We start from the raw sequence: 16,442 nt of genomic DNA, 5'->3' as shown, positions 1-16,442 counted from the left end.
GAAAACACCAGGGAAACAGGAAACTTGAATTGTTCTTTTCATGGTTTCCTGCTCTCCCCAGGTGTAGCATAGAGGAGTGAGTTTACTTTAGATAATTCATTGCACTGGATATTATTAGTTTATATGCCTCTATGAAAAATAAAAAGCATCTTTTTGACATTTACAGCTTGTTTGTGTGATTATATATGGCTTGAACTCATGAGTTTATGCAGGTGACTTTTTAAACTCTTGAGTATAAATTGTCTGATGCTCTGAATAAAGTCAGCTGTTGCATGGACGGCCTCAACTTTAGGTTTCTTTCTCCCAGGTCCTACAATCTCTAGAGCAGTAGCTGGTTGTCATGTTTGGTGTCCTACTTACCAACTTCATCCCTGATGTTGGCAAGTTCGATTGACAGCTCTTTTTCTTTTGCAAGGGCTCTTTCACTCTTAAAAAAAAAAAAAAAAAAAAAAAAAAAGATAATGAGAATCGCCTAATTTTGTGCTACAAATGCATTGTCACATGTTTAGTATAAATCATGTTAACCAAGTAAGTCTAGTCCCAAAGGTGAGAACCATTTTCCTTATATTAAAAAGTAACAGAACCAAGTGGGACTTATTTGTTTGCATCACTAATATACAATAATACCCACAGCCATATTCTCTGAATCACACTGTTACATCATCCTGGAATAATTCTAAGCATTCTCTGTATTACACATGAATGTACAGCATATATTATCATTATATACTATAGATCTACAGATTCTCACTCAATTTTTATAGTGATTCCTGACCATGAAACATAAACACACACACACACACACACACACACACATACATACACACACACACACACACACACACACACACACAGAGAGACGCTTATTTTTCTAAAACCAATAATTCCCTTAAGCTTACTCATTTGTCCATTACTGGTTAGTTATCTAATGAACAATGAAAATCCAGGAAGGAGCCTCAGTATGAAACATTTCTGTCAGTCATAACACCTGACAGCGAGACTTCTATGAGTTTTGATCCACTCTGGATGTTACTACCAGGCATAGGAGGTACTGCAGGCTAGAAGTATTATTTGGGGCAAAAAGGTACTTGTAATTCAATGACTACTTGTTTTTCTGTCAATGACATTCTGTGACATAAAATAATTAAGCCCCTGAAGATATACTACATATGCAATCTGTATTTATGAGTCACCATAAATGGATTCTTAAGATTTTCTTCTAGGGCTGGAGAGATGGCTCAGCGGTTAAGAGCACTGACTGCTCTTCCAGAGGTCCTAAGTTCAAGTCCCAGCAACCACATGGTGGCTCATAACCATCTGTAATGGATTTGCTGCCCTCTTCTGGCCTATATGCATTCACGCAGGCAGTACAGTGTATACACAATAAATAAAGCTTAAAAAATAATTTTAAAAGATTTAACTGCTAATAATAAGGAAATACTACTGATAAATCAGAGATGTGAGCACTTCAGAGAAAGTTCCCATCAACCAACAGAATGTACTTGTAATGCAAACTGAGTTCCAGAGAGATTTCCTTTGGCTAAAATGTGGACCATGTGGACCAAACACCTAACACATTACTGACAACCTTTGCTTTTTGTGGTTAGGTTTTTTGTTTGTTTGCTTGTTTGTCTTGCCAATTTGACTAGTATCACTTGGGAAGAGGAAACCTCAACTGGGGAATTATTTCCTTCAGACTGGCCCATGGGTGTGTCTGTGCGGACATTTTCTTGATTGACTGGTTGATGTGGAAGGGCCTACAGTAGGTGGTACCATTCCCTAGACACATATTCTTGAGTTGTCTGAGCCTGCAAACTGAGCAGGCCATAGGGAGCAAGCCTATACACAGTGTTTCTCTATGGTTCCTGCCTTAACTTTGCTCAGTGATGGAGAGATCGGGACATGTGAGCCAAATAAACCCCATCCTCCTCAAGTTGCTTTTGGTCATCATTTATCACGGGCAAAAAGCCAACCAGGACAGTGACTTCCTGAAAAACTTGTAAAAACAGGAATAAAAGACGGCCTTTTCATTTCGTTTAAGGTACCGTGAGGTTTAATTATGCACACAGGTCAGGTTGGTTCAATCACCAAGTGAAGAAAAGCTCCTGAGGAGTTTCGGTTCCTAGGCTCCCAAAGATCTACTCAACCATAGACCATGACAAGAGCATGTAAGCCAAATTAAACCTTTTTCTCCCCAAGTTGGTTTTAGTCAGTGGCTTTTGTTTTTTATCATAACAGGAAAGTGAAACAGAACAGAGCTTATCATGGCCCTGTGCTCTGGGGACTAGAGGCAGTTCACACAATTGTGGACTACACTTAGTCCAGTGGTTTTCAACCGGTGGGTCAAGGTCCTTTGTGGGGAGAGGGTCCAGGGACCCTTTCACAGGGACCTGAGACCATTGGAAAACACAAGTATTTACATTATAATTCATCGAAGTAGCAAAATTACAGTTGTGAAGCAGCAACAGAAATAATTTTGTGGTTGAGGGTCATCACAACTCGAGGAAGGTTGAGAACCGCTGATGTCCACTAAGGTCGGAAGGGTTGACTGTGGGCTCCTGGGAGAGCCTCGGGTCATCCAGAAGGCCGCTTTGTTAAGTAAACGCTCCACTTGAATGAAACTCTGTTGTCATAAACAGAGAGCTGGAGAAGTAGCTCGGTGGTCCAGTCCCTACTTAGCATGAGCAAGCTCATGGCACAGGTATCTTCTATGTTGGAGAGAAGAACGGGCCATCTCTGAGAGTGTGGGCTCTTGTCAGACACTGACCCTGCCTTTGTATTGCTTCTCAGCCTCACAGCCCTGAGACAAATGGCTGGAGACATTTTTGCTATATCAGTAGAAATCAACTAGGGCTCCCCAGGTCATTCCTTCAGCCTACAGAAGCTTTGCTCTCCCTGAATTCAGGCAGCAATCCTACCACAGAGTGTACGGTTTTCTAATCCTCAGAAGACGCCACTTCGAATGTCATGGATACCACATGGGGTCAGAACAAGGGATTACATAAGTCAGCTGATGTAATACGGAAATAGAGCTTTCGTAAGTGGTAGATGGTGTTGTAGATCCATGGTTTCTTATGCTTTTATTTCAAACTGATCCCAGAAAATTCTTTTTGTATGAGTACTCCGTTTGTAAGTACGCCTGCTTGCCAGAAGAGGGTGTCAGTCTCCTTTATAGATGACTGTATGCCACCATGTGGGTGCTGGGAATTGAACTCAGGACCTCTAGAAAGCAGCCAGTACTCTTAACTGCTTAGCCATCTCTCCAGGACTCACGAATTCTAACTGTAACCTATAATGGCCACTTGACAACCGTCTTGTACCAATCTAGTACTTTGGAGAGAGATCATTTCAGTAGTTGCTTTGTTAAAAAACAAACAAGCAAGCAAGCAAACAAACAAAAAAAAAACAGTAAGAAAACTTCTATGTCAAGGGTAATTTGGAAAAGTCATAACCATTACTTTTCAAACACAGAATCCTGAGTACATCTCATTGGTCAAAGGATAGCACAAGAAAGGCGCCTGCCAGCAGACAGCATGGGGCAGCAAGCTATCAGAACCTACTTACTCCAACTTCAGACACAAAGCCAGTGCTTTCCTTGGCTTCCCAGTGCATCGGGCACCTGATGGATACAACACCGCCCTGCACAACAGCAAACAGCTCTGGACCTTCCAGGTGACTGGCGGGAAGGAAATGGACCCCAGAAGGAAAATGGCCAGGTTCTCAATTACCTGCTTTTTAATAAAGGTTCCCAGTGTTGAGTTCTACCAAACACTTTCTATTAGCCACACATAGAATAATTTGCTCCTTTCCCCACACCTTCAAACACAGCCACCCCGCTGTATCTGTAGGAGCTGGTGACAAGAACCCTCCCAGCCAGGATGCTCAAATTCATGTATGTTCAAGTCCTTTATGCAAAACAGTGCCACATGCACAGAGATCCCATTCTGAGTTTTCTAGAGCAGTGGTTCTCAACCTTCCTAATGCTGTGGCCCTTTAATCCAGTTCCTAATGCGGCGACCCCCCAACCATAAAATTATTCTTGTAGCTACTTCATAACTATAATGTGCTACTTTTATGAATCATAATGTAAATAATATGTAAGATATCTGACATGCAACCCCCAAAGGAGTCTCGGCTCACAGTTGAGAACCAATGTCCAGATTTTAAAACCACCTCTCCATTGTTTATAATTCTGAGTAAATTTGTTGTGAGTAGCTGCAACTCTGTACTGTTTGTGGAATAATCATAACAAAAACAAAAAAAAAACAAAATGATGTGTGTTTTCAGTATTGATTTTGGATGCATGGTTGATTGACTGAGGCCAAGTTGATCGACTACTACGTGGTTATAGAAACTACAGATCCTGAGGCTCACCAGTAGTGTTAATGAGCCCTGGACCTTTTTTCTATTTATTGGGAGGCAATAGGGGCTCTGTGATGAAGGGACAGCTGCCTTAGAAATGGAAAATTCAGGAGTTTCAGCCCAGGGCTCAATTATCAAACACCACACACACCAAGGTTCCCCCCATCTCTCCCCATGTAGGTGTGACCTCAAGAGACAAGTTGGACATTGGTTGGATCTAGAACTTTGGGTCATGTAACTTTCCACATCTGACTAGAAGGAAGGCAGCCAGCAGCAACCTGATCTGGCTTTATGAAAAATTCTGACCCCCTGCCTCCATCCTGACAGCTTATACTACCAGTGTTTGTCCTTAAAATAGACTTGTGGGTTTCATGTTGGGACATTTCCAGTGTTTGGTTCCTCCTCAGCTCATCCTTCTGGGCTTGTAACTCCAGACAGGGTAACTGTTTGCTTTCCCCCTGTAAGTTCTAGAAGAACCTTTCTGATGTCTCTGGACACATTCCTGCTGAGGATGTTGGCTCTGCTCGCCCTTAGCTTGCCAAGGCCAACCTGCCTGCTCTGCCTATTCTGGTCAGAGCCTTTCTTCCTTAAGTGCTTGATTTTGAAATAACATCAACCCTTCTGACTTAGGCACCAAGTGAGCTATTGTGTGTTTCCTGAAAGCCAAACCGGAATGACGTCATGACAGCTGCAGCAGGCAGTGTCAATAGGGCTGACCGTAGGACCACTGTTGCCTAGGTGAACACCAAGGACCACTTCCACTTGTTTTCAATTTGCTGTACCTGTCCCCTACCCGCATGGAACCACAGAGGCCCTTAGGCTCTGGGGACTCTTAAGAGTCCTTCTGCAATGATTTCAAGTCACTCTTTGCACCGTTCCCTACATGTTGGCAAGTTGGGAGGGGTCGGACCAGCACATTCCTAAAAGGGGAATGTGTGGAAAACTCCTAACTGGTGCCAAGCACATGAACGCCTGTGTTCACTCAAGAGGGCTAAATATAGATGCATCAGCCATCCACACTGTCTTGGTGACAGAGTCCAGGCACTCTAGAGGCCGCGAAGGCCATTCCTCTTTGGTGACTGTTTAGTCTAAGACAGGCTTCACTTCAAATGGCAATTCGTGGAGCCAACCTGTTCACCCCAAGTCGGCGCTCACAGCTTCTCAGCACTGTCTTCCATTTGCTTATGTACATCTCCACACCCCTGGCTTTCCTGTTATTTCAGTGTGGTATATAATCTTGAATGGAACCCATGATGGAACCAGGAAGCACCCAATTCACCCCTTTTTTCCAGCCCTAAACATAGGTGCCATAGAAGGTCTACTCCCCTTGGCTCCCCAGGCCACAGACTCCCGAGAATTCGGCTGTCTCTCTTTCCTAGCTGGACACACCTGGCCAAGCACAGAAGCCACACATTCTTGTAACATCAAGCCACTAGATAGGGGGCCAAGCCTCGGGCCAGTCTGCCACACTCTGTTATCTTAACCTGCTTAGTCTTGTGTTATCTGTCTAGATGGCTGACTCTCCCTCATGGACCTGGTGGTAATAGGAAATGAAAAAGTCTTTCCTAGTTAATATCACATGTGTGACTCTGTTCTTGGGCCTGGGCCATCCTTGCCCCTTCTTGAATGAGCAGCTAGGGTTGTATCTCAGTATCTCTGAATGGCTCTCCCTCCAGTGAATCTAGAAATAGAAAGCCTATACACTACCAGACACTAACTGAGTGCCTACTGTGTGCCAGGAAAGTGGCATTTTGGGCTTCCAATAAACCAGTATCTCAGTAAGCGGATATACCAGCAATTATAGAAGAGTATGAGAAAGCCCAAGAGGCTAGGATGTCTTGGAGATTTAAACCGAGGCCAGAGGAGAAACAAAAAGGGTCTGTGAAGGGAACGACCTAGGCAGAGGCCAAGAGAACCTGTGATACAAAGTTGCATCAGGGGCTTCTGGGAATCTTTATCACCCTACCATTGTCTTTTTTCTTTGTAACTTCCTGTCCTGTGGTTCTCACTGGAAGAATTCTTATTTGTCTGTAAGAGGTACAAAGGGCAAATGATGAAAATTCACTGTAGTCTGAGCATGCTTCTAAGCCTGTGTTTGTCTGTCTGTCTGTGTGTATGTCCAAGAACTCTTAATATAATAACTATTTTTTTGCTTATTTTTTTAAAATGACGTATTTATATCAAATTTACTTATGTGTACATGTGTGAGAATGTGCAAATGCAGGTGCCTGTGGAGGTCAGAAGCATTAGGTCCCCTGGAGCTAGACTCCCAGGCAGTTGTGAGGCACTTAAAGTAGGTGCTGCGAAGTAAGATAGGTCTTCTGCAAGAAGAGCCAAGTGCTTTTAACTGCTGAGCCATATCTGCAGCCTTTCTCCGAGAGTTCTAGCCTGGTCTATGTCAGTGTTAATCACAGGCACCAACCATATGATGTAGGCCACGATGCTCCCAAGCCAAACCAAAGACAGCACAAGGAATAAAGTAAGAGATAGGATGACTCAGGAGCAGTGGCACATACCTGTAATCCCAGAGTTTGGGAGGCAGAGGCAGATGTTGCAGGTTTCTGGCTGCTTGGGCTATGGTAAGACCCTGCCTCAGAGAACAAAGAGGGGAGGGGGTCTTTCTTAGTATTCTGGTATTTGAGAAAATAACTGGGTTCTTTCTACTGTCAGTTAAATTTCACACATGGCACACTTCTATACTAAGCTGCAAAGAAGTCGAGAGCTCCCTCCCTGAAACAGTACTGCCTCTTCCTACCCATAAGTCCGGCTTAACTTGGTAAACTGTGCCATGCTGGAAAGATATTTTCCTTGGTATCTTCAGGCAAATGGGTCATAGCCGGCGTGTATCTTTGCAGTAATTTCTGTGGCTTTCTGTGAATTTTCATTTTCAGCGTGAATATGAAATAATATGGCCAGACTTATAATAGAACTCTGGGGAGAATCCCTAGAGATATGTATGAGGCAACCTATAGTTTTCTTTCTGCCACAGTTTTAGAATAGTGCTGACACAATGTTTGAGGTAATCAATAAGTCTTATTTCCTGCTCAACTAATTAACAGTGTGCTTGTAAAATGACCCACTTTTCTACTCTGAAATGCAGTTTAACAAGAACCCCACTCAACACAAAGTGCTGCTCATATCTAATACTCTTCCACACACTTCAGTGTCTAATTGTGTGAACAATGTAGTCAAACCCTGAATTAGAAGAAACCAGAGTGACTGAACTTAGAAAGGTCGGTCCAGTCTTTGTCCCTGTGCATGCTGGGAGAATCACTAGTTAAAAGAAACATCTTGTTTACCCGGGAGACGGTGGCTAATGAGGGAGCATCATCCTAGCAGGAAGATAACAAGGGTATCCACATCTGGATGGTTAGCAAGCAACTGGAAACAGAGACTGACCAGGCCAAGGAATGCTAATCGAACAGAGACTGACAAGGCCAAGGAATGCTAATCGAACATGCAAGGCAGGAACATCCCAGAGTGCACCCAGCAGAAAGAAGCCAGCAAAGGGACTTTTAATATGTTTGTGTTGTACTTAAGACACTTTTGGCTCTTTGTGGATTCTCCCTTCCTTTAATTTACCTTCCCCAAAGTATGAGCAAGACGATCAGATTGCATCTCTGCTAAAAAAAAAAAAAAAAAAAAAAAAAAACTAGCACGCAAGCAAGCAAACATCAAAACACCACCACCAACAAAATAACCTTCCCCCAAATAAAATGAAACCCAGAGCCAAAACCAAAGAACAACAAGCCCCTGGCAGATCCAAACTTTCCCATTAATACAAGTTAAGAAAGCGCAAGTCTGGCTTCCAGGCTGCAGAGTTCTCTACTCTCTGTATTCTGTCTTCCACAGAGTTTACTTTAAGTGAGAACTACCCTTGTGTGCAAAAGCGCTTTCCTGGTGAACTCTCTGCTCTGCAACTCTGTCCCCACTCCAGGTCAGTTTAACAAAACCCCACCCTATCCCGATGCATAATTCAAAACCTTTACCTCACCTGCTCACGAGCCTCGCCTCTGATTCTTTCTCACCTTGTTTCCCAGTCACAGAGTGGCCAGAACCTTCATTCTATTATCCTCTAATCTGTAACTCTGTGTTACATGTGTGTGTGTGTCATGGATGTCTATACGACCTGTAATTTCTCTGGAAAATGTGGACGCGCAAGAGAATTAGTGGAAGGCTGGTCATGTTTCTAAATCATTCTGAGATAGTTTGCAGCAGCTATGGCTAACTGGGAAGCCTGAGGCAAGCGGAAGACAAGAGGCAGGGATAGCTTTTAAAGACTTCTTTTTATTTTACATGCATGTGTGTATGTATGCTCAGTATCTACATGCAGTGCCTGAGGAGGTCAGAAAAGGACATTGGATCTACTGGAACCAGTTACAGTTGTCTGTCAGCCTGTGGGTGCTGAGGCTAGAACCCAGGTCCTCTGCAGAGCAGCCAGTGTTTTAGCCACGGAGCCACCTCTCCAGCCCCACGTGGATAGTTTTAAAGAAAACATTTTCTTGCTTAGCAGTTTTGTTTTCCTTTTGCTCTCTGGGAAGACCATACAGTTTTTCCTGGTCCACCGTGACAGAGAGCTGTCTCCAGGTGCTGCTTTTCTACCCTCCTTTCAGAAACACAAAGTTACTTTCAGATCTCACCATTAAAGAAAAAAAAAAATCTTAGCTACTGTGTAACCCCTCCCCCCCAAATACTATCTCTTAAGTTCACATATCCTCTCTCATAGTTAAGTGATGTAGTAGGAAAGGTTTATTATTGGAGGGATAACAAGCTGGGCTACTGCTATCAGGAAAACTTCCTGATGACTTTTACTTTACCCTGACACTTTCCAAACTATGTTGATGCTGGGAGGTGAGGACTAAGGGAGGGCGGGGCTTACTATGGGAGGATGAACAGAGGGCGGGGCTTACTGTGGGAGGATTAGCAGAGGGCGGGGCTTACTGTGTAAGGCTTTGCAGAGGGTTAGCTATGGAGTGAAGGAAGGACTTGGGCACACTTTTTGTGAAGGGATCCTAAAGAGCATGCAACAGCAAAACAGCACCTGCTGTGATCTTAAAAGAAGTCCCCACTTCTTTAAAAGGCGCCCAATATGCTGCTGTTAAACCCTATGCTGGAAAACTATTCTGAAACATGGCAAAGGAAAAAAAATCAAGAAATACGGGTATGAGAGTAATGAAACGGTCTATTAATGCAGTTTGTCATCTTGCATTTTGATCACAAAAAACCAGAAGTACTGAATTTGGGGTTTCAAAGCTAAAACAAATGACAGCTCCTCAAAAGTCATGCTTCTAAAGAGCTGAATAACAACAAATTATTTTCCAACATCCTTAAAAGCAATAGTAATGTAAGTGTCTTACTATGTAGTCCAACCTGGAACTGGCTTGGTAGACCAGGCTGACCACAAAACCATAACGATCTGCCTGTCCCTGCCTCCTGAGTGCTGGGATTAAAGGTACACACCACGACACTGGCACAGTCTAGAGTCTAAAAGATAAAAATAGTCTATTTATCTCTATCTATCTATCTATCTATCTATCTATCTATCTATCTATCTATGGAGAGTTGCTTATTATGCTGACCTTGTGGCCTTGATTTCTCAGTCTTACCCACCTCGGAGTTGAGGTTACAGACTCTATCTCTGTGCCTGGCTTTATTTCTGGAAGTTTTGGGCCTGAGTTCAGGAATACCACCTTTACAATATTACCGTGCACATGGATTCTCTTTCCCTTTAGCAAAGGATTCTTATAAAGCTCTCTGAGTCCCCTTTGCAGACACATTTTTTGGAAGGGTGGCTCTGGTGGTGAATATATAGATACTTCCTGTATGTTGATTTCTTGAAAGCACACACACAGGCACACTCACAGGCACACACAGGCACACACACAGCCACACACACAGGCACACACAGACACACAGGCACACACACACAGGCACACTCACAGGCACACACAGGCACACACACAGCCACACACACAGGCACACACAGACACACAGGCACACACACACAGGCATACACAGAGACACACACACAGGCACACACACAGGCACACACAGACACACACACAGGCACACACAGGCACACACACAGCCACACACACAGGCACACACAGGCACATACACACAGGCACACACACACAGGCACACACACAGCCACACACACAGCCACACATACACACACAGGCACACACAGAGACACACACATAGGCATACACACAAGCACACACACAGAGACATACACACAGGCACACACAGGCACATGCACACACACACATACAACTTAAGTTCTGACTCTGGCCAACAAAAGCCAAATTCCCTGAAATGCCTGCCCCAGAACAAAAGTTCAAAGTGAGCTTCAAGGGACAGTTTAGTTTTCTGAGATGGTGTGTGAACCCACGGGAAGTCAGGGGTCATGAGCTGAACCCACAGAAATGGTCCCCAGGGACTGCCCTGTAATGAGTTTTAAATTAAACCATATATTTCCTCTTCATCTGGTCGAATATTAGACCTCAAGCTATCTTCTAGAACATGCCATATGGTAAAAAAGGAGGCAATTTCAGGCTTCCCGTGTCCCACGAGATTCCATTTCATGCCTCTTTGATGAAATATATATCACAGAGAATAGTTCTTGATGGTAGCTATCTAGAGGTGGAATTATGAGCACTACATCCTCAGGAAGCGGCCGCCAGCAAAGCTAGGCTTTGTGTGGATTCACAGCCAGTGCTTTCTCTAAGTCAATTTTGGTTCTCTGTCTGTGCATCTTTTTTCTAGTCAACACCTCAGACTCCCTGGCTCATCAGGTGTTGGTCCCCATGTCACCCCTTTCTGACAGGACAGTCACAGAACAAACTAGACCCCTGTGCCTTCTCTCTTCATCAACCGCTTGAGATGCTCTTTAAATCCAGAGTGAGAAACTTTTAAAGTTCCAGTTTGGCTTATGGAAAACATTTTGCCTCGCTGACCTCCCTCCCACACCAGATCATCTTAGGTTTCCCAGGTACAGAAATGCACGAAGAGCCTTCCCAGGATTCCCCTGGCAGTTTGAATTTCAAGACCTTCCTACTTTGCAAAATGCAACAGTTTCATCTGAGCCTGCAGGAACATAACATTATGTAAGGCTCTGCAGAGCCCGGGAGAATAAATGCTTTTCTGTAAGCACCACTCACGATCCAGCACCCTGGAAGGAGAACCGGGAGCTTCCTGCTCACCAACAAAGCACTCAGGCATGCGAGAGAGGCGGGGGCCAGAGGTGGATGCTCGCACCTTCTCTGCCCAGACCAAGGAGGGGGATGGGGAAAGAAGAGAGGAAAGGCCAAGTACCGTTTTGTCCAGGCACTGAAGGCAGATATAAGGCTTGCAGCAGTGGTGGCCCATCCTGGTAGGCTGGCTCCGCAGCACCTGCATTCAGTGAATCAGCTGCGGTCCCTAAGCCGAGGGGCTGGCTCCCAAAGGCACGCCCCGGGGAGCTGTCACAACTTCCATGTGGTCTCCCGACTACCTTATTTCTCCCGATAACTTCAGCGATTGCAGAGAGGAGGAGAGGGCGGGGCGGCTGGCAAATCCTCCCGCGAGGGAGGGGAGGGAGTGGGGCGGGAGATAGGCAGGCAGCGCAGCAGCGGAGGCAGCAGCAGCAGCAGCAAAGCCCAGGGCCACCTAGTTTCTGGGAATCCTCAGACCTCTGCGGATGAGCTGTCGCCTGACTACCTAGCCTTTGACAGTGGCATCTCCCTGAGCAGACAGCCCGGCTGCTCTGGGCACAACACCGACTCCGTACCGCGTAGACACGCCTAGAGAGGACTCAGGGCACACACAAAAGGAGACCCTAAGGGACCCAGGAATGGAGGGTGGGCTGAGGCGCGCCAGCCCTGACTGCCTGTCTCGCTAAGGAGTAAATACATTTATAAACACGACCAATGACAAGGTCTCTCTCTGCCCAGTCCACTGCCAACGGGGGGTGGGGGGGAGGGAGTGTCGAGGGGGGTTTCTTGGCTCATGTGTAAATCCTCATGCCCTGAACAATTGCTTGGGCCTCATTTGAAATTATCTTTACTTGTAAAATATAATTTTTATGCCTGTAAGATCACTGCCCTACACAAGCGATTCACATATCTTTAGTACTTAAGATTGAAACCGGGGTTGGGGGGGGCAGCCAATTTCCCCTAAGCAAATGACCTAAAAGTCTTAGGGAATTTGAACTTCCTAGTCAACTTGTAATTTGTAAATTTAAAAGACAGTGAAGAAAAGAGGCAGGAGGCAAAAGTTTTCTTCAAAAGAAAAACAAAAGAGAAGACCTTGTATTTTAAAATGTATTTATGCTACCTGGAAAATAAAATAAGGAAATATTTACGAGATTCGCTACTGAAAACTTGCTGCAAGCTACCTTAGAACTTATCATCAGGAAAACCACAAAATTACAGAGTTGAAAAAACAGCTTAAGAACACGTGATGCTCTTTCAGAAGACCCAAGTTCTGTTCCTCGCACCTACATGGGGTGGCTCACAGTTACTGGTACCTCCAGGTCTAAAGGGACCTGTGCATTGTGGGATACTCCCCTCTGGACCCCAGGTTAGGCACAGACCACACCCAAACACCTACATCCAAGCACAAACCAAATGTAAAAATGATGCTTTATTAAGCAAGGCAGAGGGATAAGGTGGCTGAATCTGAACAGGGCAGAAGCATTAGCAAACAGCCTTGCAGGTGTTGATTTTAAGAGGGAAAGGGGAGTTCTGTGTCAGAATGAGCTAGGGCGTGTTGCTCAGTTCTGGCTGGGTATTTTAGTTATTAGGTTAATGGACTCTTATTGCTGGATCTTGGTGTTTTGATAATTGGACTTTGTCATTCAATCTCAGGAATGAGTCAGTGGCCATATGAAGGACCAAAAGGACAAAACCTTGTGAGAGCCTTGTTTGCCGTGGTCTGCCTGCTAGACCCCTTTAAGACTCAGGGGGTAAAATGTACTTTTTACAGGCATGGTATCCACATAGCATGTAACACACACACACACACACACACACACACACACACACACACACACACCATGTGCATATGCACACACAGCTTTAAAATGCTGTCTTAGAGATATACTCTGTCTCAGCAGCCAATGCTCATGGACTGGGAAGCGGGAGGATGAGATCATTTTCACTCTGAGTCTCCCCGTCTGTGTTTTCTTATTAAGAACGCTTTCCAGTTTGCTTTCAAATAAAATGTCCACGGGAAAGGCAGGGACCACGCACAGTCCAGGCTATGGGGAGTGGGGAGCTAGGTGTGGTGGTCTGAATGGTCCCAAGAAGCTTATATATCTGAAAGCCTGGGCCACAGATGGTGGGACTGTTTGGGAAGGATTAGCAGGTGTGGTCTTGGAGGCTGTGTGTCATTTGAGAGTGGGCATTGGGGTTTCAAAAGCCCATGCCAGGCCTAGTCTCACACAGTCTCTGTCTCCTGCTTGTGGGTTAGATGTAAGCTCTCGGCTACTGCTCCTGTGCCATGCTTGCCTGCCTGTTGCTATGCCAACCACCATGATGGTGATGGACTCTCATCCTCTGAAACTGTATGCACATCCTCAATTGAATGTTTTCTTGTATCAGTTGCCTTGGCCATAGTGATTACCCGTAGCAATGGAAAAGTAACTAAGACACGAGGTTTCTGTGGAGGGGAGATGGGCAGGACTTTCGGGGGGGGGGGATGCTCACTCACCCTGACCTTCAACCTGAGTCAAGACTTCCCTGGACTTTTAAAACCATGGGAGAAAAATCACTGTGTACAAAGCAGTGGTCTTGCACACTTTATTCAGAGCAGTGTGGACAGGAGGCAAAAGCACCCCAAGTGTCTTTCAGCTGAAGAAGGCTAAAAGAACATGTGTAATAATATCACTTGTACTTGTATAATAATACAAGGGAGAAAAAAATGTTGATAGATCCATAGGCATTCTACCACTGAGCCATACTACCAACCTCAAAAGGGAGATTTGATGTGCATTACTGTACAGTTAAACTCTGAGGACAATATCATGAGTAAAACATACTTAAAAACAAACAAACAAAACACAAAAACAAAATCGCCGAAAACATGTTAAAGATTCTATAAGGTTAGTTGACTGATAAGAAATCATGCTGAGTCAAAAATGTTGCAGATCCAGGGTCAAATCGTTGAGCTAGCCTTAGACGTCTGTTTTCTCTCTCTGTGGTTGACCCAATGACCTTGGACTGTCATATGAGACTTTCTGGAATGTCCTAACCAACTCCTAGCTTTCACCAACTCGAAAGCTAGGAATTGTCACCAGGTCACATCTGAGACCATAGCAGAGATTTCCCTACTTTCACGTGAACCCCTGATGCTTTCGAAAACTTTCTTTTGTTCCGTATCTCTTAAGACCTTCGTGGAACCATTCCCACATTGGAATACATTATGTGGGCCAAGCTAAATCTGTGTTCTCAGGCTGGAGTGAGGCTGAGGTGGGGAATGAGGAGGAGAGCAAGGCCCAGGAGAGCCCATAATTAGCATAGGAAAGAAGAGGGAGGCTGGAAATGTCCCTGCAAGGCTGAGGCATGTACTGCAGAAGCCAGCACAGTGGCCAAGGCTTATTACTAAACTAAAGCTCACACCCTGGGTTAAGATGTAAGACATTAACGGGACATGTAGAGCTACATGTAAGAACATGTGACAGAAAGCCCACGTCAGGCAACGGGGTCCCCAGAGGCTCAGGGATTAACAGACGTCTCCAATGACGTCTCCAATGATGTCTCCCAAATTGTCTCAATGTGGGTGGGACTGTTTGAGCTATCTGGAGTCAGCAAATTCAGAGAGGATATAGAGTGCGTGGGAGCCTTGGCAGGAGGGGGTGGGTGAAGGTCTGCTTAGCAGTCACACAGAGTTTCAGTTTCAGTTTTTGTTTTGTTTTGTTTTGTTTTTACAAGATCACAAGACATTGTGCACACACACACACACACACAGAGATATTGCAAAAGAACACAAATGTGTTTAATAATACTAAACCATGTATTTAAAAATAGGTAAAGCATTTAAAGCCAAGAGTGGTGGCCAATGCCTGTAATTCTAACTGTCAGGAAGCTGAGGCAGGAGGATTGCAAGTTCCCCGCCAACTTGCATGGTGAGTTCCAGGTCTGCCTGAGCTACACTGTGAGACTCTAAACAATCAGCACACTGAAAAAGACAGCTTTGATAGTAAAAGTTTCTGTGCATTTTTAAGAACACACACACACACACACACACACACACACACACACACAGAGGCCAACAGTCCCTGCACCACAAGCTTAGAAGGAATTGGAGGACAACAGAAGGCTACCACACAGGCTAATCGCCCTAGCTGGGATGTTTTCTTCAGGCCAAACTCTCTTCAGTCACCTTCTTTCTGGTTTTGCAAGACAGAGTTTTTGCTCTTGGAACTCACTCTGTAGACCAGGCTGGCCTCAAACTCAGAGATCTACTTGCCTCTGCCTCCCGAGTGCTCCGGCTAAAGGTGTGTGCCACCACCCAGGCTCCTCAATAACTTTATCACCCAGACTTAGTAATTACCAGGACTTTGATTGGATTGGTGGCAAGGGACTGTGACCAGGGTGTTTGGGAAGCTGAGGCAGGAGGATTGCAAGTGCAAGATTGGCCTGGCTTACAGAGCAGATTGAATTGAGTAAGATCTGATCTGAACTGATCAATTGAGTTTGAACCCTTTTCAAAGCGAACAATAAAAAAGGTTCAGCGGTTTAGGGGTAAGGTTAGTTTGGCTCCTCCACAGCTCTAGTTAAATCTTAAGAAATCAGAAAGTCATCTTGTTTTTTCTTTCTCTCCTTTTAATACCCACCCCTTTTGTAAGTGTTCTAAAGCAAAGTCTTCCTTTGGAATGTACTGGTTAAAAACTACAGACTCTTCTTACCTAAGGACAATGCCACCAAACAAACAATAAAATGGTGATGTGTCTTTGGCCTCTAATGCCTACCTCATAAGAACTATTTGCTTGTGCAGACCTGCCCCACTGTCACGCAGAAAGCCTGCAAGCTGGGCCTGCCTCTCGGCTTCTCTCTAACCCTCAGCCATTTGTTCTCAGGTCTGGGTTGGGTTCAAGC

General features: G+C 44.8%; 1 protein-coding gene across 3 annotated transcripts in view; it reads right to left on the bottom strand.

Moving 5' to 3' along the window:
- MTUS2 (microtubule associated scaffold protein 2) overlaps nucleotides 1-16,442 on the bottom strand; it is a gene marked incomplete at both ends in the record, with an annotated part of 226,217 nt that overhangs the window by 29,021 nt on the left and 180,754 nt on the right. For 2 of the 3 annotated variants that reach the window (XM_080941223.1, XM_080941224.1), the window contains 2 exons: nucleotides 361-427; nucleotides 11,680-11,763. In XM_080941223.1, the coding sequence (XP_080797349.1) occupies nucleotides 361-427; nucleotides 11,680-11,763 (151 nt within the window). Of the gene's footprint in view, nucleotides 1-360; nucleotides 428-11,679; nucleotides 11,764-16,442 lie in introns of those variants that run through there. The other variant, XM_080941222.1, reaches the window with a different exon arrangement.

Source organism: Micromys minutus (genome assembly GCF_963924665.1).
Source record: "Micromys minutus genome assembly, chromosome: 29".
Taxonomy (NCBI): domain Eukaryota; kingdom Metazoa; phylum Chordata; class Mammalia; order Rodentia; family Muridae; genus Micromys; species Micromys minutus.
This window is presented reverse-complemented; position numbering and strand designations above follow the sequence as displayed.